At 41.7% G+C, this 26,602-nt stretch overlaps 1 protein-coding gene across 4 annotated transcripts; it reads right to left on the bottom strand.

The window, feature by feature from the left end:
• CCHCR1 (coiled-coil alpha-helical rod protein 1) lies at window positions 1–26,255 on the bottom strand. Of its 4 annotated transcripts, none has more exons than XM_067463336.1 (18): window positions 26,164–26,255; window positions 24,565–24,651; window positions 23,228–23,432; window positions 21,080–21,590; window positions 18,727–18,869; window positions 18,520–18,640; window positions 18,095–18,205; window positions 15,538–15,687; window positions 14,315–14,425; window positions 13,034–13,140; window positions 10,519–10,631; window positions 7,545–7,620; window positions 7,206–7,336; window positions 5,163–5,372; window positions 3,331–3,432; window positions 2,643–2,794; window positions 2,453–2,564; window positions 1–219 (listed from the first exon to the last, which is right to left on the bottom strand). In XM_067463336.1, the coding sequence occupies exons 2-18, from the start codon at window positions 24,632–24,634 to the stop codon at window positions 119–121; spliced, it is 2,526 nt and encodes an 841-aa protein (XP_067319437.1). In that variant the 5' UTR covers window positions 24,635–24,651; window positions 26,164–26,255; the 3' UTR covers window positions 1–118. The 4 variants fall into 4 exon arrangements, with proteins under 4 accessions (XP_067319437.1, XP_067319436.1, XP_067319439.1 ...); XM_067463335.1 differs by having other exon boundaries at window positions 26,123–26,174; XM_067463338.1 differs by lacking the exon at window positions 26,164–26,255 and adding an exon at window positions 26,133–26,154.
• Between the last annotated feature and the right edge of the window lie 347 nt (window positions 26,256–26,602).

Genomic DNA, 26,602 nt, shown 5'->3' on the forward strand with positions numbered 1-26,602 from the left:
ATAACATTTATTTATTATTATTTACTTAAACACTTTTTATTTACAAATAATAGTTTACCCATTTCCTTTCCCGCATTCAAGTCACTCTCAAGTACATAATTTCCTTCAAAAACAACTCTTATATATCAGCACTGGTGCTGCTGTCTCTGTCTGCCTCCTCTTCATTTAAAATAGCGGCGCCCAGAGCCTGCAGATCATCCAACACAGCAAAAAGGGACTCTGTGAAGAAAGAGAGAAAAAACTGTGAGGAATGAGACAGAGCAGAGGAAGATAGCAATGAGGCACAGAAGTGCCACCACAGTGGACCAGGGCTTCTTTTAGGCTCTCCCGGGACAGATTTAAGTTCTCGCATTTTGCCACTCTACTCAGAGAAGGGGATGGCTTCAGTGCTTTGGGGTTGTTGTTTTTTTTTACTAATATTTTTAGCCTTATACATTATGCACAGTAATATACTGAAGTTGTTGCTGTTTATTCTTTCAGTCGTTTCTGACTCTTTGTGACCTCATGGACCAGACCACACCATTGCTCCGCGTCAACCATGGCCACCCCCAGCTCCTTCAAGGTCAAGTAGTCACTTCAAGGATACTATCCATCCATCTTGCCCTTGGTCAGCCTCTCTTCCTTTTTCCTTCCATTTCCCCCAGCATTATTCTCTTTTCCAAGCTTTCCTGTCTTCTCATGATGTGGCCAAAGTACTTCATCTTTGCCTCTGATATCCTTCCCTCCAGTGAGCAGTCAAACTTGATTTCCTGGAGGAAGGACTGGTTTTACCTTCTTGCAGTCCGGGGCACTCTCAAAATTTTCCTCCAGCAATACGGCTCAAAAGCATCTCTCTTCCTTTGCTCAGCCTTCCTTATGGTCCAGTTCTCACATCCGTAGGTTATTACGGGGAATACTATTGCTTTAACTATGCAGATCTTCATTGCCAGTGTGATGTCTCTACTCTTCACTATTTGATCGAGATTGGTCATTGCTCTCCTCCCAAGAAGTAAACGTCTTCTTGTTTCCTGGCTGTGTCTACAGTAATCCTCACTACTAGAAATGCAAAGTCTGTCACTGCCTCCATGTTTCCTCCCTCTATTTGCCAGTTATTAATCAGTCTGCATAGACTAATTTTGGCAGACCTACCCAGTCAATTTATAACTATGAATTTTAAAATCACGTCCCATGTCTACTGCATTGTAATTTTTGTTCTGTGTATCTCAATTGTATAGTACAGAGCTGTGATGGCAAACCTTTTAGAGACTCAGTGCCCAAACCGCAAGCAGGCGGACAGACGAGCGAGGCACACATGCCATAGGTTTGCCACCACTGGTATAGAGTTATGGTTTGATCCATGTATTTTACTTACTGGGTTGTTGTAGGTTTTTCAGGCTATATGGCCATGTTCCAGAAGCATTCTCTCCTGATGTTTCGCCTGCATCTATGGCAAACATCCTCTTTTACTTAATGTTTTATGATGACATTATGTAACAAAATTTGAAAAAAAAACGTATTCCTGGTTTGAAATTATTATTTCTTGTTGAATTATGTGGTACTTACTTTGAAAATAGTTGTTATACTCTAGAAACTTCATTTTGTGGCTGTCACAAACTATATTGAATTGGTTGACACTCAATTTAATATTCATTGAAAAACGATAGCAAAATGTGCTGCAGGATGTCCCATAAAAACAAAGTTTTTGCAGTTTAATAAACCTTTTCCATGCTTTTATGGTAGAAACAATTAGGAATGACGTTTATAACCCAGGAACGAAAATAGTGTTACATAGTATAATGTATTTTTGACTGTGTATTCCCGACAGCTCCTCGAGCTGTCGGGAGAGGCAGGGCAGAAATTTACTTATTTATTTATTTACAGTATTTATATTCTGCCCTTCTCACTCCGCATTGGACTCGGGGCAGATTACAATGTACACATATATGGCAAACATTCAATGCCAAGACACATGACATAGACAGACAGTCAGAGGCTATTTAACTTTTTTTCTAGCCGCCAGGGGCGCTGTCGCTTTCATCGTCCATCTGCGACACTGATGAAGTACTTCCGCATTCCCCACATGCTTTTGCTGGAGTGCATTGCTGGAGTCTTTCTATGGCCTCGTAAATTTTGCTAAATTAGCCTCCCCACACATAGGTGGTACCCAAATTTCCTACTTGACAGGTGCAACTGTCTTTCAGGTTGCAAAGGTTAACAACAAGCTACACAATTGGTCGGACGCTCACTCCGACCTGGGCTGGCTTCAAACTCATGACCTTTTTTTTTTGGTCAGAAGTGATCTTAAGGCAGCTGACACTCAGCCAGCTGTGCAACAATCCCGGTGCCTCATCACCATAATCAATTGAAAGGGAAGAGAGATGACACACATTGAGTGTAGATGGTGTAGGGAAAAAACCTGAACTGGTTTCTTGCAGCATCAGCATCAAGAATTTCTAGAAGAAAGTATATCTACCTCTAGATGGAGGCTTAAGCTCTGTCTTCCCAGTTGATTCTTCTGGACGCCGAATTGCCAGCCGTCGATTTTGTTTATGCTGAGCCAACAGCCCTTCCTCTTTCAAGGTTACCTGGACAAATGAGACAGACTTTGAGGCAAACAGCAATCACCAGTAGAAAAGCTGAAACTTTTTCTTCTGTGGACCTACCATCAGTAGGTTCTTGTCCCTCTCAAGCTCCTGCATGCGCTTCTCAAGCCGTGCAACCTCCTGTTGTGTGGCTGATTCTTGCAGCTTGGCCAGCTCCTCACTGCGCGCTTTGTCTCTCGCTGCCTGTCGCTCCGTCTGGCGGAGGGCAACCACTGTAGAGTGGCACAGAGGGGTGGAAAGGGATCACAATGAAACAGATCAACTGAGCTACAAACAAGGAACAAAAGGCTCTTAAATGGACAATTTGTGAAATTTGTAAAAGCCAAAGGTCAAATTATCTTTAACAACAATAACAACATGATACTTTTGGTAGAAATCAAAGAACTCTACATGTAGAATCATAGAATAATAAATAGAGTTGGAAGAGACCACATGAGTGATCTAGTGTAACCCCCTGCCACAAAGTGCCCCTGACAGATGTAATAGAGATATTTTCCTAGGTACGTAGCAAATATGGCAGGTCATAAAGTTCTTTTTTTTATTTTTTCCAGACCTAATGTATTTTCAAAAAATCAAGAACTATGGTTTGTGGAAGTTATAGCTGAGGGACTACAACTCCTAAAGTCACAAAGCTAGGATGTGCAAGTGTAATTGTGCAAAACAGTAATTCTGTCACACTCTGGGAAGAAAACTTATTTCCAAGTTCCTGAAAGAAATGCCAAAATTTCACAGCTATTATACTACTTACCTGCCTTGGTATGCTCCCTTCGTGCTTCATTGAGACACTTTTCCATTTCTGAGAGATCCTTGCGCAGTTGCATTTCAACTTCAGTCACTTTCTCCTGCAGGGCTGCAAAGAAAGAGCAATTTACCCTCCACCGCTGCTGGCATATTAGTACTTCCATGCATTTCCCCTATCCCAGTGGCTCTCAACCTTCCTAACGCTGGGGCCTCTAAATACAATTCCTCGTGTTGTGGTGACCCCCAATCATAAAATTATTTCCGTTGCTACTTCATAACTGCAATTTTGCTACTGTCATGAATTGTAATGTAAATATCTGATATGTACGATGTATTTTCATTCACTGGACCAAATTTGGCACAAATACCCGATACACTCAAATTGAATACTGGTGGAATTGGTGGAGGATTGATTTTGTCATTTGAGAGTTGTAGTTGCTGGGATTTATAGTTCACCTACAATCAATGAGCATTGTGAACCCCACCAATGATAGAATTGGGCCAAACTTCCCACACAGAACGCCCATGACCAACAGGAAATACTGGAAGGATTTGGTAGGCATTGACATTGAGTTTTGGAGTTGTAGTTCACCTACATCCAGAGAGCACTGTGAACTCAAACAATGATGGATCTGGGCCAAAATTAGCACTAATACTCAATATGCCCAATTGTTGGGGGAAAATAAGCTTTGACATTTGGGAATTGTAGTTGCTGGGATTTATAGTTCATCTACAATCAAAGAGCATTCTGAACCCCACCAGTGATAGAATTGGGCCAAACTTCCAACATGGCACCCCCATGACCAACAGACTTCACAGCCTCTGAGGATGCCTGCCATAGATGCAGGCGAAATGTCAGAAAAGAATGCTTCTAGAATATGGTCATATAGCCCGAAAAACCTACAATAAACCCAGAAAAATACTGTGTTTCTGATGGTCTTTGACAACTCCTCTGACACCTCCTCGCGACCCCCCTCCCAGAGGTCACAACCCTCAGGTTGAGAAACGCTGCCCTATCCCTTGTGCTTATGCACTAAAGAAGTAATCTACACATCACATCACAGTCCACCAATTAATCACATAACAGAAAAAAGACCATTAAAAAAATCAGGAATGGGAAATGTTGGTTCCTCCATGGGTTTTGATGGACCCCTCCCAAGAGTTCTGGTCAGCATGAATATTGGAATATTGTGTCCAATTCTGGGCACCACAACTCAAGAGAGATATTGACAAGCTGGAATGTGTCCAGAGGAGAGCGACGAAAATGATCAAGGATCTGGAGAACAAGCCCTATGAGGAGAGGCTTAAGGAGCTGGGCATGTTTAGCCTGAAGAAGAGAAGGCTGAGAGGAGATATGATAGCCATGTATAAATATGTGAGAGGAAGCCACAGGGAGGAGGGAGCAAGCTTGTTTTCTGCTTCCCTGGAGACTAGGACGCGAAACAATGGCTTCAAACTACAAGAAAGGAGATTCCATCTGAACATGAGGAAGAACTTCCTGACTGTGAGAGCCGTTCAGCAGTGGAACTCTCTGCCCTGGAGTGTGGTGGAGGCTCCTTCTTTGGAAGCTTTTAAACAGAGGCTGGATGGCCATCTGTCAGGGGTGATTTGAATGCAAAATTCCTACTTCTTGGCAGGGGGTTGGACTGGATGGCCCATGAGGTCTCTTCCAACTCTTTGATTCTGATTCTATGACATGATAATACAGGAACGTGGAAAATGAAGTATAAGCAATTGGGACAGCCAAAGATTCCCCTTCTGTGATTTAAGAGTGTCTCTTTCTCAGATCCTGAGATTAATTCCTCCTATGTCGGAAATACTGAGAATGTCCTGGTATACCTTTCTCATATTCCGCTCTCATTTGTCCCAGCTCATGCCTCAAACTCTCTTCAGATTCCTCACTCTTCTGCAGCTCCTGGCACACTTTCTCCATCTGCCTCTCTGTGTCTTCCTGCTGTTGTCTCAGGGATTGCTCTATCATTGCTTTTGCTTCCAAGGCTTCCTGAAGCTTCTGCGATTTCTCCCTCAATTCCTGGAGGTCAGACTCCACTATAGAAGAGAGAAGGGAACAGTTAACAGACAGGGCAATACAGAGCAAAACCATGATCCCCAAAGGATGGGGATCAGATTCCTTTTGGGACAGCAAACCGGATTTCCAGAATGACTTATTCTACCTCACCAGAATTATTTGCCATTCACATTTCTTCAGATGCATATTTTTTTGTATGCATTTTGCAAAGGTATGCATTTTAACCAATTTTTCCAAAATGTATATATTTCTGCTCATGGGATAGAGGTCAATTCTACCCATAGTATCCCCAATATGCATATTTTACTACAAGCAGAGTATCCTTTTGGTCCTCACAAGCAAAGGGGACTTAGATGGTGACACCTTTGCTTTCAGATGTTTCAGTGTAAACAAACTTTGTTCCATGCACAAAATAGTTAAATGATTGTGGACATTTTCATTATGTTTACACAAACAGCAATGGGAGAAGAAAAATGACAGTATTAGAGCCACCAGGCTACATTTTGGTTCAGATGCTACTTTGTTGTCAGTTATGATGGTACAAGTTGAGCATCTCTTATCTGGGATTCTGAAACTCAACATTGTCCATACAGGTGGCTGAGATGGTGACACTTCTGCTTTCTGATTGTTCAGCGTACACAAACTTTGTTTCATGCACAAAATAGTTAAATGATTGTGGACATTTTCATTATGTTTACACAAACAGCAATGGGAGAAGAAAAATGACAATATTAGAGCCACCAGGCTACATTTTGGTTCAGATGCTACTTTGTTGTCAGTTATGATGGTACAAGTTGAGCATCTCTTATCTGGGATTCTGAAACTCATCATTGTCCATACAGGTGACTGAGATGGTGACACTTCTGCTTTCTGATTATTTAGTGTACACAAACTTTGTTTCATGCACAAAATTATTAAAAAGATAGAATGTAGAAGTGTTTCCCAAACTGTGCACCATCAGGTGTTTTGGACTTCAGCTCCCAGCAATCCCAGCCAGCTTACCAGCTGTTAGGAATTGTGGAGCTGAAGTCCAAAATATCTGGAGGAGCCCAATTTGAGAAACTCTGGAGTATAGAATTACCTTCAGGCTATGTGCACAAGGTGTATAAGACTCATAAATGAATGTTATGTTTAACCTGGGTCCCATCTCATTATGTACATATATTCAAAGACAAGTATTCCAAAATTTGAAGAAAAAAACCCCAAAACACCTCTAGTCTGGAGAGGCCCTCCTTTTGCTCCTTCCTCCATCACAGGCATGACTTGTGGGAACGAGGAAGAGAGCCTTCTCCGCTGTGGCCCCCCAGCTTTGGAACTCACTACCTAGCAGCCTTTGAGAAAGATCTAAAAACTTGGCTCTTCAGATGTGCCTTCGGAGAGTGACCCATTTCAGTCTGTAACCCATTTCAGTCTGTTCCATCTACAGTATCGTCCTCATGATGCACTTTCCCCCGTCCTTAATGAAGGCCTAACCCCAACGTTTCTCCTTCTTGGGCTTCTCTCTCAAAAATACACTTTTTCTGCTCCTATCTCATCCAGGGTTTTATCATATTATCTTGTACATTTGGCCCGCCCACTGTGTTCAACTTTTATTATGTTATTTTGCACTGTTTATTTTATCTTGTTACTTTATGTATTTTGTTGTGATGTAATTTTTTGTTGTTTTGTATTTTGTTTTGCTGTATTGTATTGGGGAGATGGTGGCGAGGTATAAATAAAGATTATTATTATTATTTCAGAAAAGGGATAATCAACTTGTAATTAATTCAAAACAGCATTCACTTGCACTTTGATTTAGTACAGAAATAGTTAATTAATGTCACTCGAATGGAACAAAATGTAAAAATTGTCACCTTTTTCTCTTGCTTCAGCCACCTTCTTTTCTATAAGTTGAGCTCCACGTTTAAGTTCCATTGAAAGCTGGTCTCGTTCTTCATGGAGCATCTGTAATTCAGCTTGCAGGTCTTCATAAGATGGCTGGATCCTAGGAAAGAAGCAGATGGGAAGTTTAAGAGCAATCATGTCATGTTCTTTTTGTCAAGAGCAATCTTCAGTTGTTTTGGACTTCAGCTCCCAGAAATAGGGAAAAACACCTTCTGCAACCCTGAATCCCTTTGGGGAGATAGAGCAGAATATAAATAAAGTTTTGATTTATTACTGGAAGGCCACAGTTGCATTAGTTTTAGACTTACGTCTCATTCAGTTTCATGATAGAAACTTTTTCTTCTTGTTGAAGTTTGGCCAGTGCTATTTTCTGACAAACCAATCCTAGAAAATAAAATGGTTCAGTTATCTACTAAGAAGGTCAGAAGTCTCCTATTCAAAAAGAGAAAAGGAATGCCTTTTGCTGGTCTATTCAGAGAAGAGGATGGTTCCTATTAAAAGAAAAGTTGAAGGTATGATCCTTACTTTGACCCACCAATAAGTAACCCAGATATTGCTGTTGAAGCAGAAAGAACCTGCATGTAAGTGTCTGCCACCCCACTGGAAGGAACAACAAGAGAGTTAAGGAATTGAAGTTCCAGTGGAGACCATGCAAAAAATTTACTCACAATGTTGTACATCACAAAAATTGTGTATTTTTTTTTTTGGCAGAATGGACAAGCTGTTTACTATGCAATTTGGGGGGGGGGGGGGTTGTACAGCTCAGAACAGAGTAGAGAACATTCTTCTTGCTGAAAGCCACATTAGCTCAATTGAAAACCATCAGGATTCACACACTCTAGAAATGAGATGTGTGAGATGGATCAGATCAGGGAAAGCCACATTTCACACATGGCTTTGAAGTAAAAACTTCCTCATCTCCAGCTTAAGATATCTAAAACCATTGAAGCCCCGTGTGCCAGTAAAAGGCATATTCATGCTCTGCAGAATAAGGCATGTAAGTAATGATGGGTTTTTTAAAAGCATTTTTTTGCATATTTATTCAAAACATGTATGCTTCCAGCTGAATGCCCATGTTTCTGAAGTTTTGCATTCTTTAGCAATGAAGACTGATAACAGTAATAGAAGCAGGGCAGGTACATGAGAGCACAGAGGAATGCTAACCAAGTGATAGAATTACAGCAAGTTATAAATGTACATCTATGTTATACCAGATCTATTGTCACTTTCACCCAAATCCTGGGAATTATAGGCAAAGGTGTCAAGCTCTCCCACCAGATGCATTGTATTGAAACTCCCATCTTTGCAAGGCAGTTTGGTTATTGGTTAAGTTGATTGCATAGGAAGAATATAAATGATGTTTAATATTGTTTTAATATTTGTATATTTTAAATTGTCTTGTAATGCTTTTAATTGTGAACCGCTATGCGTCTCCATGTGGAGAGAAAAAGCAGGATATACCCAGTTTCCCCAAAAATAAAACAGTGTCCGGTATCAATTTTTGCTCCCAAAAATGGGCTTGGTCTTATTTTCAGGGGATGTCTTATTTTTCCATGAAGAGGAATTCAAATTTATTGTTGAACAAAAAAATGAACATTTATTATATACTGTAAGTAGTTGTCAGTATATAATAGCAGTTCCTGGACCACTTGTACAGCAGGGACAGTATTGCAGCTTCAGGCCACCAGGGGGAGCATGCTTCCAAACCAAAACTTTGCTAGGTCTTACTTTCAGGTTAGGCCTTATGTACAGCAATTCAGAAAAACCTCTACTAGGTCTTATTTTCAGGGGATGCCTTATTTTTGGGGAAGCAGAGTAAATAAACATAAGGAGAAGGAGAAGAGGAGGAGGAATCAGTCATAAAATTATTTCATTCAGCACCTTTAGTGTTGTTCAAACAACTACAATTCCCTGGCTACAGAAAATGACTTGAAGAGCCTAAATTTTATGTACATTTCCTCAAAGGCTAAAGTTAATGAGTTGTTTAGGTGCCTTCAAGTCAATTCCAACACATGACAACCCTACAGTGACCTATCATGGGGTTTTCTTGGCAAGATTTTTTTTCAGATGGAGTTCGCCTTTGCCTTCATAAATATGCATAGGATTATAGCATTGGGCTGAGATTTCAAGCAATTGCATCAATCTATTTGAAATTGTACACATGCTCATTGTGAGGCAAAGCCCACAATGGGATTTATTTCTGCTTCAACAAGTTAAACATGAGGCAATAATGTCATGTGGCGGCAAAAAAAGGCAATGGGATTTTGGCCTGCATCAATAGGAGTATAGTGTCTAGATCCAGGGAAGTCATGCTACCCCTCTCTTCTGCCTTGGTCAAACCACACCTGGAATCACATTGTGTCCAATTCAGGGCACTGCAATTGAAGGGAGATGTTGACAAGCTGGAATGTGTCCAGAGGAGGGCAACTAAAATGATCAAGGGTCTGGAGAACAAGCCCTATGAGGAGCAACTTCAATAACTGGGCATGTTTAGCCTTCAAAAGAGAAGGCTTAGAGGAGACATGATGGCCATGTATAAATATGTGAGGGGGTGTCTAGGGAGGAGGGAGCAAGCTTGTTTTCTGCTGCCCTGGAGATTCGGATGCAAAACAATGGCTTCAAACTACAGGAAAGAAGATTCCACCTGAACATTAGGAGGAATTTCCTGACTGTGAGAGCTGTTCAGCAATGGAACTCTCTGCCCCAGAGAGTGGTAGAGGCGCTTTCTTTGAAGGCTTTAAAACAGAGGCTGGATGGCTATCTGTCGAGGGTGCTTTGAATGCACTTTTCCTGCTTCTTGGCAGGGGGTTGGACTGGATGGCCCATGAGGTCTCTTCCAACTCTGTGATTCTATGATTTTATCATAAAACAGACATATATAGCAGGAATCGGGGCTATTGGTTTATGAGTTCAAATATATAATCAAAGAGAAAATAATCTGGAGATAATGTGATGGGAGGGGAAACTGTGTTAACAAAGCAACCTTTACCAGCTATAAAAAGAAATGGGCCTCAAGCAGTTGTGAAACTCATTAACTTTTAGGGATATAATGTTGTGAATGGGCTGGCCCCACTTTAAAGAAGTTATTGTTTCTATTAGAGCTACATGTATGCAACTTCCTTAAGAAGGTATCTTCCAAAGAAAAGATACTGTAACAACAGAGGGAATTACCTGGGTCTGGTTTGGGGACAAGATACATTAGATATGCAGAGGGTGGTTATGGCGTGGTTGGGGAGGCAGACTGCATTAGTCCTGGATGGCCCCATAGCTCTGCACTCTTACCTTGGATGGTGTCGACTCTCTTGGTTGCGAAAGCAACTCTATTTCCCAGCCCTGCCAGGCGGGACAAGGTTGCCTTCCATGTTTCCTCCTGTCCCAGCAGCTGCTGGCTCAGCCTATGAAGCAACAAGATATAAGAAACTGGTTGTTTATTTATTTACAGCTTTTATATTCCGCCCTTCTCACCCCGCAGGGGACTCAGGGCGGATTACAGTATACACATATATGGCAAACATTCAATGCCAATTTTTGACATACACAGAGGCTATTTAACTTTTTTCTGGCCACTAGGGGAGCTGTCGCTTTCATTGTCCATCTGCGACGCTGATGAAGTACTTCCGCATTCCCCGCATGCTTCCCCACTGGAATGCTTCGCTGGAGTATTCTTTATGGCCTCATAAATTAGTTAATTTAGCCTCCCCACACTTTAATGTTGTACCTAATTTTCCTACTTGACAGATGCAACTGTCTTTCGGGTTGTAAAGGTCAACAACAGGCTACACACAATTGGTTGGAAACCCACTCCAACCTGGGCTGGCTTCAAACTCATGGCCTTTTTGGTCAGAGTGATCTTTAATGTAGCTGACACTCAGCCAGCTGCGCCACAATCCCGGTTAGGCTAATATAGTGTAGACAGAATATGCACCTCATTTTGGTAATTAAACACATTCTTTCAATGTGATCTAACCAAGAAGCAGGCTTCTTCTGGGACATAAGTTCCCAGAGAGCATTCATAAAGAAACAGAGAGGAAGGATATCTTTAGTGCCCTCCCTCAATTCTGAATAAGGAAAATACAGACCCTAAAAGAGGCGAGCAACAGTATTATGGATTTTTTTTAAAATAGCCAATTAAGTAATTAGATTTAAAGTTAATTAATTTTATTACAAAAAGGTTAGCAGCACGATTAATTGGGAGTGGCTCTAAAGGGCTAAGTAACCAATTCATCATGGCAATTCAAACAGCAGATACCAGAGGATGATTTCTGATAATAGATCCCCACTCATTCTTCCTCCAACCCCTCCCTTGCAATATTCCCCTAGGATGAAGACTGAGAACATTGAAAATTTGGAGACATCATCTCATCAGTGTCTAAAGCTGATGGTAATTAGTTCAACAGCATCCTGAGAACCATATATGTAATTCCCCGCTCCTGCTCCAGGACATCTTTAAGGAAACAAAATATTTGCGACATGATGCAGGCCTTTGTTCTATCCCCTAGAACTTTCTACAGTTCGTTGCCATCTTTTAACTTAACTTCAGTGCAGGCACTTGGATGGAAAGGATAAAGGCTGATGACAGAAGGGCAGCAATAGGAATGTCAGCAAGCTGCATGAGAGAAGTGATTCCTGACTTTTGTTGTTTATTTGTTCAGTTGCTTCCGACTCTTCGTGACCTCATGGACCAGCCCACACCAGAGCTCCCTGTCGGCCATGGCCACCCCAGGCTCCTTCAGGGTCAAGCCAGTCACTTCAAGGATACCATCCATCCATCTTGCCCTTAGTCGGCCCCTCTTCCTTTTTCCTTCCATTTTCCCCAGCATCATTGTCTTCTCCAAGCTTTCCTGTCTTTTCATTATGAGGCCAAAGTACTTCATCTTTGGGTTGTTGTTGGTTTTTCCGGGCTATATGGCCATGTTCTGGAGGCAATTTTTTCTCCTGACGTTTCGCCTGCATCTATGGCAAGCATCCTCAGAGGTAATGAGGTCTAAGGGTTCATCTTTGCCTCTATGATCCTTCCCTCCAATGAGCAGTCGGGCTTTATTTCCTGAAGTATGGGCTGGTTGGATTTTCTTGCGGTCCAAGAAACCCTCAGAATTTTCCTCCAGCACCACAGTTCAAAAGTGTCTATCTTCCTTCGCTCAGTCTTCCTTATGGTCCAGCATTCACATCCATAGGTTACTACGGGGAATACCATTGCTTTAACTATGCAGAACTTCGTTGTCAGTGTGATATCTCTACTTTTCACTATTTGAGCGAGATTGGTCATGGCTCCCCTTCCAAGAAGTAAGCGTCTTCTGATTAAGTTCTTGTGGGTTTTTTCAGGCTATATGGCCATGTTCTAGAGGCATTTCTCCTGACGTTTTGCCTGCATCTATGGCAAGCATCCTCAGAAGTCTTCTGATTTCCTGGCTGCAGTCTGCATCTGCAGCCATCTTTGTGCCTAGAAATACAAAGTCTGTCACTGCCTCCACGTTTTCTCCCTCTCTTTGCCAGTTATTGATCAGTCTGGTTGCCAGAATCTTGTTTTTTATAATGTTTATCTGCAGCCCAGCCTTTGCACTTTCTACTTTCACGTTGGTTAGAAGGCTCCTCAGACTTAGACTTAGAGAGGGGGAAAAACCTATTCTTGAGGATAGATAAGGGGATTTGACAACTAAAGAATGAGCTCATGTTCAAACATGGCTCCTTAAATGCAGAAAGCAGGAAGAAGAAAAGTTACCCAAGAAATTGCAAAGTGAAGTAACTCTTTACGCAACTGGGATATCTCCTTCATTATTGCCTTGTGGCTCAGCATTACCTGCTGGCTAAGTCTCCCAGTCCCTTAAGGGCATTTTCAGCAGCCTCTGCCCTTATTTGAAGTTTATGTGCTAGTTCCTTTGAGCGCGATGCTTCTGCTCGGAGAGTCTGTGGGGGAAAAAAAGACAGTTCGAGATCAAGGCTGTTTCTTGTAAAAAGAAGCTGCAAGCATGCTTTTCAGTGACTCCCACCAGCTTTCAGAATGAAGCAGCAGAGCAGGGACAGGCCCTTAACCCTACTGCAATCACACTTTTATGGCTAAAAATGTCCATTTTTCCTAGTCTAGCCTCTAAATGTGGCAAAATATAAATGAGTAAGTTTCCAGGAAGAAAAGAGCACCATCTGCTGCTCTGGCCAGAGTGAAGACAGCTCCATCTTGTCTTCTGTGCTTTACTAATAATGTAATATAATATAATATAATATAATATAATATAATATAATATAATATAATATAATATATTGTATATACATATAATATTTATAATATGATAATGTAATAATACAATATTATAATTATACATTTATATTACATGTAATATTACTAATAATATTACAATATAATGGTGTATTACAATACAGTAATATTTAATACTGACATTGTACTATGCGGTGGCGCAGTGGGTTAAAGCACTGAGCTGCTGAGCTTGTTGACCAAAAGGTCGCAGGTTCGATTTCAGGGAGCAGCGTGAGCTTCCACTGTCAGTCCTAGCTTCTGCCAACCTAGCAGTTTGAAAACATGCAAATCTGAGTAGATCAATAGGTACCGCTCCGGCGGGAAGGTAACGGCGCTCCGTGCGGTCATGCTGGCCACATGACCTTGGAGGTGTCTATGGACAACGCTGGCTCTTCGGAGATGAGCACCACACCCCAGGGTCAGACATGACTGGACTTAATGTCATGGGACAACCTTTACCTAACCTTAATAATTTAATATATAGTGTGTGTGTGTGTGTATGTATGTATGTATGTATGTATGTGTGTGTGTGTGTATACACACATATATATATGTATGTATTGATTGTAAGCTGTTCTGATTCCCCTTCGGGGTGAGAAGGGTGGCATATAAATGTCGTAAATACATACATACATAAATAAATACATAAAAAGACTGCCCACCTACCTATGCCAACCACATCAAATCCCATTCCCAGGCTTAATACCATAGCCTATTTGGACCGCTTGCAGTTTCTGGGCTTTCAGTTAGGAAGGATGGCATTACAATACAAATAGAGCAGAACTTGCAAGGTTGTTTTCCTGAAGGTATTCCAGGTGAATATTGTACCTTATTTCTCACTTGTTCCACATTTGCCTCAGCAGTCTTGTCCTCCAGACTATGGATCAAGAGTGCCACCTTCTGTTCCCTGGACTCCACTTCTTCTTCTAAATCTTTTATCTGCAGGTGACAAATGCAATGCTGACATCTCACTGATTAATGCATACATAAGTACATTCACATGCATGATCAAATCTCACTTTGAGAGGAAGGCTGCATATCAATTCAATAAAATACAGCACACATGATCATTTTGGGATCACTTTTAAATATTGAAATGAGCGGACAAAGGGGAAAGGTGTCGTTGGCAACGCCACTCTCCATTGGATATAATAAAGACGTGTGTGGTGTTAAGGAGGTTACTATGGACCGGGAAAATGTGAAGTGAAGCGGAACATGCTTGTATGCATTGAGAGCACCTCGGAAGTGCTATATTTTGTATTATTTCCCAGCACATAGTGATGGTCAATCCAATTTTTAAAACTTTGTTTATTGAATTGATATGCAGCCTTTTTCTCAAAGTGAGATTTGATCATGCATGTGAATGTACTTATGTATGCATTATACACCTATGCCTCAATGAGAAAGAAATAATACAGGGAATCCCCAAGTTACCATTGAAATAGGTTCTACAGGTTTGTTCTTAAGTTGAATGTGTATGTAAGTTGGAACAAGTACATTTTGAAGTGTAACTCCAACACTCATTCACTCTCACTCTCACTCTCTTTCTCACTCTCTCTAAATAAAAATGTAATGTTAGTTTGTTGGATTAACATAACTCAAAAACCACTGGGCGAATTGACACCAAATTCGGACAAGATACACATATCAGGCCAACGAGTGACCATCACTCATTAAAACACTGAAAAACACAGCAGAAGAGGCTTTAAAAGCCAAAAAATAAAAATACATTACAACGCATGTGCAAAACCACATATATATACACAAATATACACAGAAAGCATATATACACAGACTGGGCCACAGCAACGTGTGGCACTTCCTATGTGCTGTACTTCCTATGGAGAGGCTTGCAATTTCTCCTGATCCATATATATCCTTTCACCAACAATCCCTCACTGCATTCCCTCTGCAATTCCTGTCTTCGGAGTCGAGATGTTCTGTCTTTTAACTTTAAACTCACCCACCCTCCCATGTTCAGGCATATGGTATGTTTTTCCTCTTCTCTTTCTGCTCTAAGCTTCTTTTGAGCTCTCTATTCAAGTGCATACCTTCCAGTCTAGCTGTTTAATGGCATTCCTGTGACTAAGTTCTTGAGATTTCAGCTGCACCAGAAGGGAAAACACTTTCTCCCGCCAACGAGTCAGTAACCCTTGGAGCTTCTGAGACGAGTCAGACTGAAGAGGATCTTGGAGCTGCACCTGGGGATGATTGAAACAGAAAATATATAATAAATGCTTTGGGAAATAACTTTAAATTGCCATAGATTATTCTGATGATAACCACAGAACCTCTATTTTTTTTTTAAAAAGAACAATCCCCAGAGGCAAGTTGTGGCAATTGCATATATTGAAAATCAGTCCCAGTATATATAGTGTGGATCATAATAAATAGTGGCAAGTTCTTATTTGTATGGGGATCCCAAGTCACCTTGTCTCTCTCCTGAGGAATCTGTATAACGACCAAGTAGCAACAGTCAGAACTGACCATGGAACACTTGTTCCACATTTGCCTCAGCAGTTCCAGATTTGAACACTGGTTCAAGATTGGGAAAGGAGTACAGCAGGGCTGTATGCTCTCACCCAACCTATTCAACTTGTATGCAGAACACATCATTCGACGTGCAGGGCTTAACGAATATGTGGGAGGAAGTCACAGGGATGAGGGAGCAAGCTTGTTTTCTGCTTCCCTGGAGATCAGGACACGGAACAATGGCTTCAAACTATAGGAAAGGAGATTCCATCTGAACATTAGGAAGAACTTCCTGACTGTGAGAGCCATTCAGCAGTGGAACTCTCTGCCCCAGAGTGTGGTGGAGGCTCCTTCTTTGGAAGCTTTTAAGCAGAGGCTGGATGGCCATCTGTCGGGGGTGCCTTGAATGCAATATTCCTGCTTCTTGGCAGGGGGTTGGACTGGATGGCCCATGAGGTCTCTTCCACTCTATGATTCTATGAATCCAAGGCTGGAGTTAAAATTGCTGAAAGAAACATTAACCCATTGCCCTGTAGCAATGGCTTCAAACTACAGGAAAGGAGATTCCACCTGAACATGAGGAAGAACTTCCTGACTGTGAGAGCTGTTCAACAGTAGAACTCTCTACCCCAAAGTGTGGTGGGGGCTCTTTATGTGAACGCTTTTAAACAGAGGCTGGATGCCTATCTGTTGGGGTACTTTGAACACGATTGTCCTGCTTCTTGGCAGGGGGTTGGACTGGATGGCCCATGAGGTCTCTTCCAACTCTATGATTCTATGACTTCCTGAAGCCAAGAATACCATAGAATCATCATGAAAGACCTAGAAAATACACAGAAAGATTACTTTGTCAGACATGGTTGGGTTTCATCCCTGGAGTGCACAAGTTCTTGTGTCATAAAGTTTCCAGTCCTCAATGAGTAACTAGGCTAGAGACAGAGCTAAGCTGAGGGATTCCTTCCCCCACATTTCTATACATGGAGCCCCCGGTGGCGCAGTGGGTTAAAGCCCTGTGTCGACAAGACTGAAGACCGACAGGTCACAGGTTCGAATCCAGGGAGAGGCGGATGAGCTCCCTCTATCAGCTCCAGCTCCTCATGCGGGGACATGAGAGAAGCCTCCCACAAGGATGATAAACCATCAAATCTTCCGGGCATCCCCTGGGCAACATCCTTGCAGACGGCCAATTCTCTCACAACAGGAGGGACTTACAGTTTCTCAGGTCGCTCCTGACACGACAAAAAAAAAATTCTATACATGTTTTCCTAAAACGCTTTGCCTTTGTTCTTTACTGCTAGCCACTGTCTCCTCCCCCTTTGATGATGTAGTAATGGAATTTCTGTGCGGGAATTTCCTCTTCCATTTAAACTGCCCTGGGTTGACTATGTGGTCTCCACCATTTTAGGGTCTCTTCTGCTTTTTTCCTTTCTCCCAGTAAGGACGCATTTTGCCTCTCTCTAGGCAAAATGTAGCTGAATGGACTCTTTTACCTTTTACCTCCTTTAGAAGATGAGACTCAGTAATCTAGTTAACACCAAGACCTTTTCTATCAAAAACGTATTTCTTTTACTTCAATAAATATTTTTGAACTTAAATTGCTGACTCTACAATCCTAAGTCATCCTAAGGAATACAAGCCTATTCCAGCTCACCACACATAAGTTTCTGATGGTTACGAAGTTTACTTCTGGTACTCTGCTATATTTATGGTGGAATCACCCTAAGTGAGGGTTATTTTGAGCCTAACAGCTCAGATTCCCCAACAGACATGATAAATGACATCATAGGTACTATGGTGAATGTAAAGGTTTTCCCCTGACATTAAGTCCAGTCGTGTCCGACTCTGTGGGTTGGTGCTCATCTCCATTTCTAAGCCAAAGAGCCAGCGTTGTCCATAGACACCTTCAAGGTCATGTGGCCAGCATAACTACATGAAATGCCGTTACCTTCCTGCTGGAGCAGTACGTATTGATCTATTCACATTTCCATGTTTTTGAATGCTAGGTTGGCAGGAACTGGTACCAGTCTTGGAGACATAGGGTTCAAACTTTAATTTGGGCTCAAATCAGATTATTTTCGCCCATTTGTTTATACCTCGAAGGGAACAGTACTTCCAGCCATTCTTAATCATAAATACCTTTTTGCTGAGCTCCGTCTCTTGTAGTGTCAGGATATCAGTGAGAGAAGCCAGGCGAACCTGCAGAAGTTCAGCTGTAATTTTCAGGGCCTCTTTTTCATCTTCCAGTTGCTGAAACAGGAGACAAATGGTGAGGTGTGGTATTGCTGCATAACTTTACATCAATGCAGAAAAAAATCTAGATTTTCCTTTTATATAATTTTATAATTATACATTTTATATTACGTGTAATATGACTAATAATATTACAATACAATAGTATAATATAGTAATATATAATACTGATATTGTGCTATGCTAATAATATAATATATTGTATGTATATTTATCTTGTAAACCGCTCTGAGTCTCCTTTGGGGTGAGAAGGGTGGCATATAAATGCCGTAAATAAATAAATAAATAAATAAAATTTATCTACATCTCACCTGTACTTTGTTTCTCAGGTGCTCCAGCTCAGAAGTGGGCTTCCCTGACTCCTGCTCCCCTACATAGGTCTTCAGCTGCAGCACCAAAGCATTCTGGGAGGCCAGTTCTGCCTTTGCCATGCTAAAAGGGAAACAAAGAGTCTGGCTACTTCCAAAATCTGGAAACAAGCCCAGTAGGGAAAGGGAACTCAGAAGAACGAATAATACCTGAGCTGGTTCTGGAGGTCATCCTTCTCCTCCCTTAACTGGACTGTCTCCTTGTGGTGAGTTTCTAGATCTTGTTGCAGGACGCACACCTGATGCTTCAGAGAGGCAACTTCAGCTCCATAGACTTCAGACAGCCTCAATAACTGTGAGGAGACAGGGAGAGATTGCAGTCCTGTGATTAAGTAAATACACCCTGCCCTTTGTTATTATTGTATTTTGAATTTTAGTGTGCCAGCCGGAATGGGACTCTATGAGACCAGAGTTCAAATCTCTGCTCAGCCATTGTAATCCATTGGCTGATGTTGACCATGTTGAACTCAGCCTTTGAGGAAGGGAATGGCAAACCCCCTCTTAACAAATCTTATTGGAAAAAACCTATGACAGGTTTGCAATGAGTCACATAAAGCAAAGTCACATTGAACAAATAGATTCATGGGTAGCTGTGCAGCAAAATTACAAAAACGTAATATATCTGTATGGGACCAGCTCCAAAACGAAGAATATGCAAGCTATGTTAACTGGCTTCTTTATCAACAAAATACAGAGGAAGAACTACTAGAATATATTCAAATGGCCAAGCTAACCAATAGTATTCGGAGAGAAAATAATGAAGAGTTCGCCAAACTAATGGAGGCTGGCATCTGGATATTTGGAAAGCAAGGGAAAAAAACTAGATTTTAAAGTAGTTGCAAAGGGAATTTATTAAAACAAATATAAGGGTAAGTTTTAATAGGTATAACATTTACATTGAGTAGTGTTGGAAGTCACAGGTGGTGGGTTCACGGGTGTGGGGAAGAAGGGTATGGGTTTGATAAGATGATGCAACTGTACAGTTTCTGTTAGTTACGGTTTTATTTGTACTTGATTTTGCTTTTTCCTTGTAATCCATAGTAAAGGTAAAGATACCCCCTGACATTAAGTCTAGACGTGGCTGACTCGGGTGGGGGTGGGGGGTCATCTCAATTTCTAAGCCGGAGCTGGCATTGTCTGTAGACGGATGGCATGGCTGCATGGAGTGCCATTATCTTCCTGCTGAAGTGTTACCTAGTCACATTTGCATGTTTTTGAACTGCTAGGTTAGCAGAAGCTGGGCCTAATAGCAGGAGCTCACCCCTCTCCCTGGATTCCAACTTTTGGGTCCATAACTTCAGCAGCTCAGTGGTTCAACCTGCTGTGCCACCAGAAGGCCTTATAATCCATACACAATAAAATCAAAACATTAAACTTAAAAAAAACCAAATACATTAAAATCACATAGAAAATGATGACGGACATCTCTATATGCAATGATCTACTGTGTATGTGACATTTGAACCATGATTCCATAGTTCAGTGCTCAAACCACTACATCATGCCAGTTCAATGCTTTGAAAATACTATTTCCCAGAATGGTTTTCTGTCTGTTGGAAATAGCAACCTTCTTCAAGCCTCCACTAGTTGTTTGTTCATATATAATTCAGATTGCTAACTGTATTGTATATGTGTGTATTAGTATGCAGTTTTCCTTAACTCTGTGTTGTGGGAGGGGCTGCGAACCATGTGATCAGAACTGGGACTATTCAGGACTCAGACTCCGTTTTAGAATGCAGAAGCCATTAGACTTTCAGTGTAGAGACTGAAATGGTATGCTTTCAGACTCCATTGGAGTTTCAGACTAGACAAAGACTCTATTAGACCAGAGAGATGCTTTAGACCAGTGGTTCTCGATCTGTGAATCCCCAGATGTTTTGGCCTTCAACTCCCTGGGATTTCTGGAAGTTGTAGGCGAAAACACCTGGGGACCCACAGGTTGAGAACCACTGCTTTACTATGGACTGTTGCTTATAAGAAAGATGTCCAGTGTTATCTACACAGAGAAACAATTTCAAATCCTATCTGAAATCAGAAAGATATGCAAAGCACCTGTATGCTGAATAAATGAAGTTTGTGAGTAAACCAACTACCATATGTTACTTTTAAACAAGTCTACTTTTTTGTCTCTTGAGAGCATGATTTAAACTAAGATGTTTTAAGGAAGAGTAGGTGTTTTGGGGCAACTGAAAGAACACTTCTGAAACTCTGCTAAATGTGTGTGTGTGTGTGTGTTTGTGCATTGGCATATCTTTGTCCCTGACAGTTCAAAGAGATATCGAGGTATATTAATTTAACAGCTGAGAAACCTAATTGCCTTGCATGAATGCTTGTGGATGTTCACTACTAGCATTCATGCAAGTTTTTAACTCTTCTCAAGGAGATACCTGATTTCCCAAAAAAGGTTATGGTGAATGCCATTTCCCAAAAGGTTATGGCATCATTTTCCAAAAGGTTATAATTTCTAATAAGGACATGCCTTTCCAAATCTCTCCCCACTTACTTCTGTCTGGTGCTCCTTGCGCAGTGTCTGAAGGCCCTCCTGGGCCCTCTCTTCGTGTTGCTTCCGCTCAGCTTCTGACTTTTCGAGTGTCCCTTGCAACTTTCCCTGTGCCAATCTAAGCTCGCGGCCATGCTGTTCTTTAGTCGACTCAAGCTCGTCTCTCAGGGTGTCTGCCTCCAACCGACTTCGCCTCCTAAGTTCCTCGAGCTCCTCCCTCAGAGTTTCAGTCTCCAGTCTGCTTCCCTTTTTGACTTCCTCCAGTTCTGTTTTCAAGGCAGTAGCCTCTGCTTGGCTTTGGCTTTTGAGCTCTGCCAGCTCTCCCTGTAGGTTGGCAAGGGTGTTTTCCCGAGCGGCCGCCACTGCCTCCTGCTGAACTGAGGCAACTCGGAGGGTAGCAAGCTCAGCTTCAAGCTTCTGGATCTCATGGAGCTGGTGAGAGATGATCTCAGCCTGTTGGGACATGGCCATGGTGTGACAGGCACTAAGAGGCTCCACTTCTCTGTCCAGAGACCTAGAACGGAAGGGTGTCAGAAACAACTGTCATCTCCTAGAGGCACCATCTGTTGATATATTTACATAGAATAAAGGTAATGATCCCGCTGCATTTGCCTTTACGGCCCCGGGATCAAAGAATGATCTCTAAGTAAATACATATATGAGACAGCTGTTAGGTGCCTACAGAACGTATCTTATCCATAATTTGGGGATGGCCTGTATCATGGAACATTTTAAAAATAGGGCAAAAACTTATGAGAGAGGGGAAAACCCTATAAGCAAGGAAGATATTGAGCTTTGTTGAGCTACAGATTAAAGGTAAAGGTTTTCCCCTGACATTAAATCCAGTCATGTCCAACTCTGGGCAGTGGTACTCATCTCCATTTCTAAGCCGAGTCGACATTGTCCCTAGACACCTCCAAGGTCATGTGGCTGCAATGACTGCATGGAGCGCCATTACCTTCCCACTGGAGTGATACCTACTGATCTACTCACATTTGCATGTTTTCAAACCGCTAGGTTGGCAGAATGTGGGGCTAACAGATTGAAACTAAATCCAGACAAGACAGAGGTACTCCTGGTCAGTTGAAAGGCCGAACAGGGTATAGGGTTACAGCCTGTGCTCAACGGGGTTACACTCCCCCTGAAGGCGCAGGTTCGCAGTTTGGGAGTTCTCCTAGATTCATCGCTGAGCCTGGAGCCCCAGGTCTTGGCGGTGGTAACGGGAGCTTTTGCACAATTAAAACTTGTGCGCCAGCTGTGCCCGTACCTTGGGAAGTCTGACCTGGCCACGGTGGTCCACGCTTTGGTTACATCCCGTTTAGATTACTGCAACACTCTCTACGTGGGGTTGCCTCTGAAGACTGCCCGGAAGCTGCAGCTAGTCCAACGCTCGGCAGCCAGACTACTAACGGGTGCTGGGTACAGGGAGCACACCACTCCGCTGTTACACCAGCTCCACTGGCTGCCAATTAGCTTCCGAGCACAATTCAAAGTGCTGGTGTTAACCTATAAAGCCCTAAATGACTCTGGCCCTGTTTACCTCTGAACGTATTCTCCCCTATGAACCATCAAGATTATTAAGATCATCAGGAGAGGCCCTGCTCTCAGTCCCACCGGCCTAGCAAGCACGTCTGGTGGGGACGAGGGACAGGGCCTTCTCGGTGGTGGCCCCTTGACTCTGGAACACTCTTCCACTGGAGATCAGAACCGCCCCTTCTATCCTGACATTTAGGAAACAGGTGAAGACTTGGTTATGGAGACAGGCATTCGATAAGTGAGCCAGATATGGATGGAGGATGATGAACAATGAGTTAGTGTGACGACTGACCATTGTAGTTATTGAATGTAATTGCTGTTTTAATGTTTTAGTGTAAAATGAATTATTATGAATAATTATTTTATTAACTGTATGTGATATTATGGTTGGAAACCGGTCCGAGTCCCTCAAGAGAGGTGAGAAGGCCGGTATATAAAACTTTTAAATAAATAAATAAACTGTGGGAACTCACGCCACTCCCCGGATTCAAACCTGCAACCTTTCTGCAAGTTCAGCAGCTCAGCACTTTAGCCCACTGCACCACCGAAGGCTCCTTCATCAATAGATCGCGCAGAATTAAATGGATGAAACAACTGTTATATATGATTGCTTACCTCTTTCTGTTTCCAGCCTCTTCCAGCTTCTCTCCTTTTTTGCTCCATCTCTGGAGTTCATCCTTCAGCCGTTGGTTTTCCCATTTGAGTTCGGCTGCCTCCCAATTAGACTGCGAGGTGGCACACCAAGGCAGCCCCACAGGCCCTGGCAAAGGAGGGGCTGACCGGCTTTGGAAATGGGATGGTGGGATCAGCCCTCTGGGCTCTACATAAAAAACAGATGAACACCAAAGGCAGAGATGGACATATAAGTACTGAAAATTCAGACAATTGGATTTTATATTGGAGGGAACTTAGGGATACAACAGATCAGTATTCTAGGGGTTCATACTATGACAGATTCTGTCCGTTCAATCCACATTCTTGCAGAATTTGGTCAATGGTAAAAAATATTTACTGTAGTATACTTTCAATGAACCAGCACCCATGGGGATTAGTAGATGCTGGATAAACATAGTTTCTGGTTGCTTGAGAGTTACTATTAGAACTAGGCCTAACTACTGTATATTGTATATTGATTGTTATGATTGTTTTAACTGTGATAATTGTTTTAACTATGGTTTTGTACACTATGTATAATTTTTGTACAGGCATCGAATTGTGCCTTTTGTAAGCCACCCTGAGTCCCCCCTCGGGGGTTGAGAAGGGCGGGGTAAAAGTACCCGAAATAAATAAATAAATACTGTATTAGTATATCCTGCCTTTCTCCCTGTGGGGACTTAAATTAGAAAGGGGGGCAGAAGACAGTTCCACCTTGTCTCCTGTGCTATTCTAATAATAAAATATAATAAATATAATATAATATAGTGTATATACATATATTTATAATATTATAATGTAATGCAATATAATGTAATACTATAATTATATATGTATATTACATGTAATATTACTAATATTATTACAATACAATGTTATAGTACAATATAGTAATATTTAATACTGATATCGTATTATGCTAATAATATATATTGTATGTATATATATCTTGTAAACCGCTCTGAGTCCCCTTTGGGGTAAATGTCGTAAATACACTGTAGAAATAATGAGTTTGACACAACTAACTACCGGACCCACTGCTACGGAATCCTCGGAATTGTAGGCACCTTCTACACTGCTATATAAAATCCAGATTATCTGCTTTGATAATCTGGATTATATGGCATTATATAAGCATCTCTTCCAAAGATTCCACAGCACTGAAATTCATGAATACTATAGTGTAGATTCCATATGTGACACTGACAAGCACAGGACACTCATACTCCCAACTTCCCAAATAACAAAATCAATATTAACACACAAAGAAGCGATCTCAAATGCGCTCCTTTTTTTACCAGTGGATCTTGGCACTCCGAACGCAGCAGGAGGCTCCAGCTGTTTGTCTGAATCTTTCCTTCTATCCATGGCTCCGAATCATAATCCTTCAGAAATACATTCACAGAAGTTACAATTACAGGACCCACCACCAAAAAGAGAATAATAATAATAATATTGCTCCCTAGAAATCTTGAGATCCTCCAGCACAATTCTATGAACAATTTCTACTGAAAGCAGACTATAAAATAGCACCAAGGCCCCTTCTACACTGTCATATAATCTACATTATTGGTTTTGAACTGGATTATATGGCAGTGTAGACCAGGCATGGGCAAACTTTGGCCCTCCAGGTGTTTTGGACTTCAACTCCCACAATTCCTAACAGCCTACCGGCTGTTAGGAATTTGTGGGAGTTGAAGTCCAAAACACCTGGAGGGCCGAAGTTCACCCATGCCTGGTCTACACTGCCATATAATCCAGTTCAAAGCAGATAAACTGCATTTTATATGGCATTGTAGAAAGGGCCAAAATATGGATCTCTCAGGTGTCTGGCACTCATGGGGGTTGGTAGATTCTGGTTGCTTGGGAGTGCCTATTAAAAATAGGACTAACTAATACTATACCCCGTACTATACCATAAAGGTAAAGGTAAAGGTAGTCCCCTGACATTAAGTCCAGTCATGTCTGACTCTGGGGTGTGGTGCTCATCTCCATTTCTAAGCCGAGGAGCCAGCGTTGTCCGTAGACACCTCCAAGGTCATGTGGCCGGCATGACTGCATGGAGCGCCGTTATACCATACTATACCATACCATACACTTTAAATTTACTTGATATTAATATTGAAATGCAATAGTTAAAAGCAAATCAGGACAAATAAAATCTTAATATATTGCGTTATTATAAAAACAGCTATGTGACTGCACTATGCAATGTTGTTTTAAAAGTTTTGCTGGTTGCTTGAGAGTTCTGCTATCTGAAATTCTGGTTAATTGAGAGTCTACTATATTTGCATTCCATTTTACAGGTTGAGCATTCTTTTATTTCACATCCAATATCCTAGAGATCATTTTATACAATATTGTATATGTATATAAGGCATATATATATCTATATCTGAATTTCATGATGAGGTTTAGTTCTCCTCTCCAAGTTAATATCACTATGGAAATCAAAGTATTCCAAAATCTGGAAGGAAAAAAAATGCAAAATATTTTGGATAAGGAAGACTTTATCTGTGCTCTAGAGCTATTAATTTTTGTGTTACTTACCAATTGTTTCATGCACAAAATGATTAAAAAGTATTGGTTAACATTAGCTGCAGGCTATGATTCAAAGATATATGTCTAACAAGCAATTTTAATGCTTAAGAAGCCAGTCCTAACATGATCCTCTTTCTTCTTTTGCATTTCACAAGTCAGTTGGGTTTCTTTAGCACAAGCTGCTTTCTAAATCCTTTCTTTTACTCTTTAGAGCCCCCCTTTTCCCTTATAAATTGGTTCGTTCCGCTTCCCCCCTTTTCCTCCTTCTCATTGGTTCGCTCCGCCCCCCCCCCTTTTCTTTTTACATGAATCCACCGTTCCGAACCCTCCATCAACAGTCACTAGCAGCAACCCACCGACGTCGAACTGCGCATGCGCCAAACTCTCGCGTCCCAAGCTCCAACGGAGAGAATAGAAACCACACCGATCCGAAGAGAACGGAAAGATATGGAACGGTGACGTCACGAGATAGGCGGGACGAATGTTAGACACACCCCCTCGCGGTGTCTCAGCCAATCAGATAACGGGACAAGCTCTTTGTTGTTTAGAACGGGTTTTTTTTTCCTCCCCGCTTCAAAAGGGCGCGCGAAGAATGAGGACACGCCCCTTTTCCTCAAATCGACCAATCAGCGGATTGGATCCGAAAAAGCGGTAGAAACTTGTTTAGGTTGCCCATTAAGTGCATCTACACTATAGAATGAATGCAATTCAACACAATTTTAACTCCCAGGGCTCAATTACTATGGAATCCTTTAAGTTACAGATTGATGAAGCACAATTACTTTTTGGCAGAAG

This window comes from Anolis sagrei, chromosome 2 (assembly GCF_037176765.1).
Source record: "Anolis sagrei isolate rAnoSag1 chromosome 2, rAnoSag1.mat, whole genome shotgun sequence".
In the NCBI taxonomy this organism is placed as follows: domain Eukaryota; kingdom Metazoa; phylum Chordata; class Lepidosauria; order Squamata; family Dactyloidae; genus Anolis; species Anolis sagrei.

What these genes read in the sequence shown, in the direction of transcription:
- CCHCR1 (XM_067463336.1), bottom strand. Translation starts at nt 24,634, where the DNA reads ATGGATAGAAGGAAAGATTCAGACAAACAGCTGGAGCCTCCTGCTGCG. An exon ending in CGGAGTGCCAAGATCCACTG is followed by an intron (nt 23,433 to 24,564) that starts GTAAAAAAAGGA and finishes TTTTTTATGTAG; the next exon opens with AGCCCAGAGGGCTGATCCCA. An exon ending in ACCTGAGAAACAAAGTACAG is followed by an intron (nt 18,206 to 18,519) that starts GTGAGATGTAGA and finishes CTCCTGTTTCAG; the next exon opens with CAACTGGAAGATGAAAAAGA.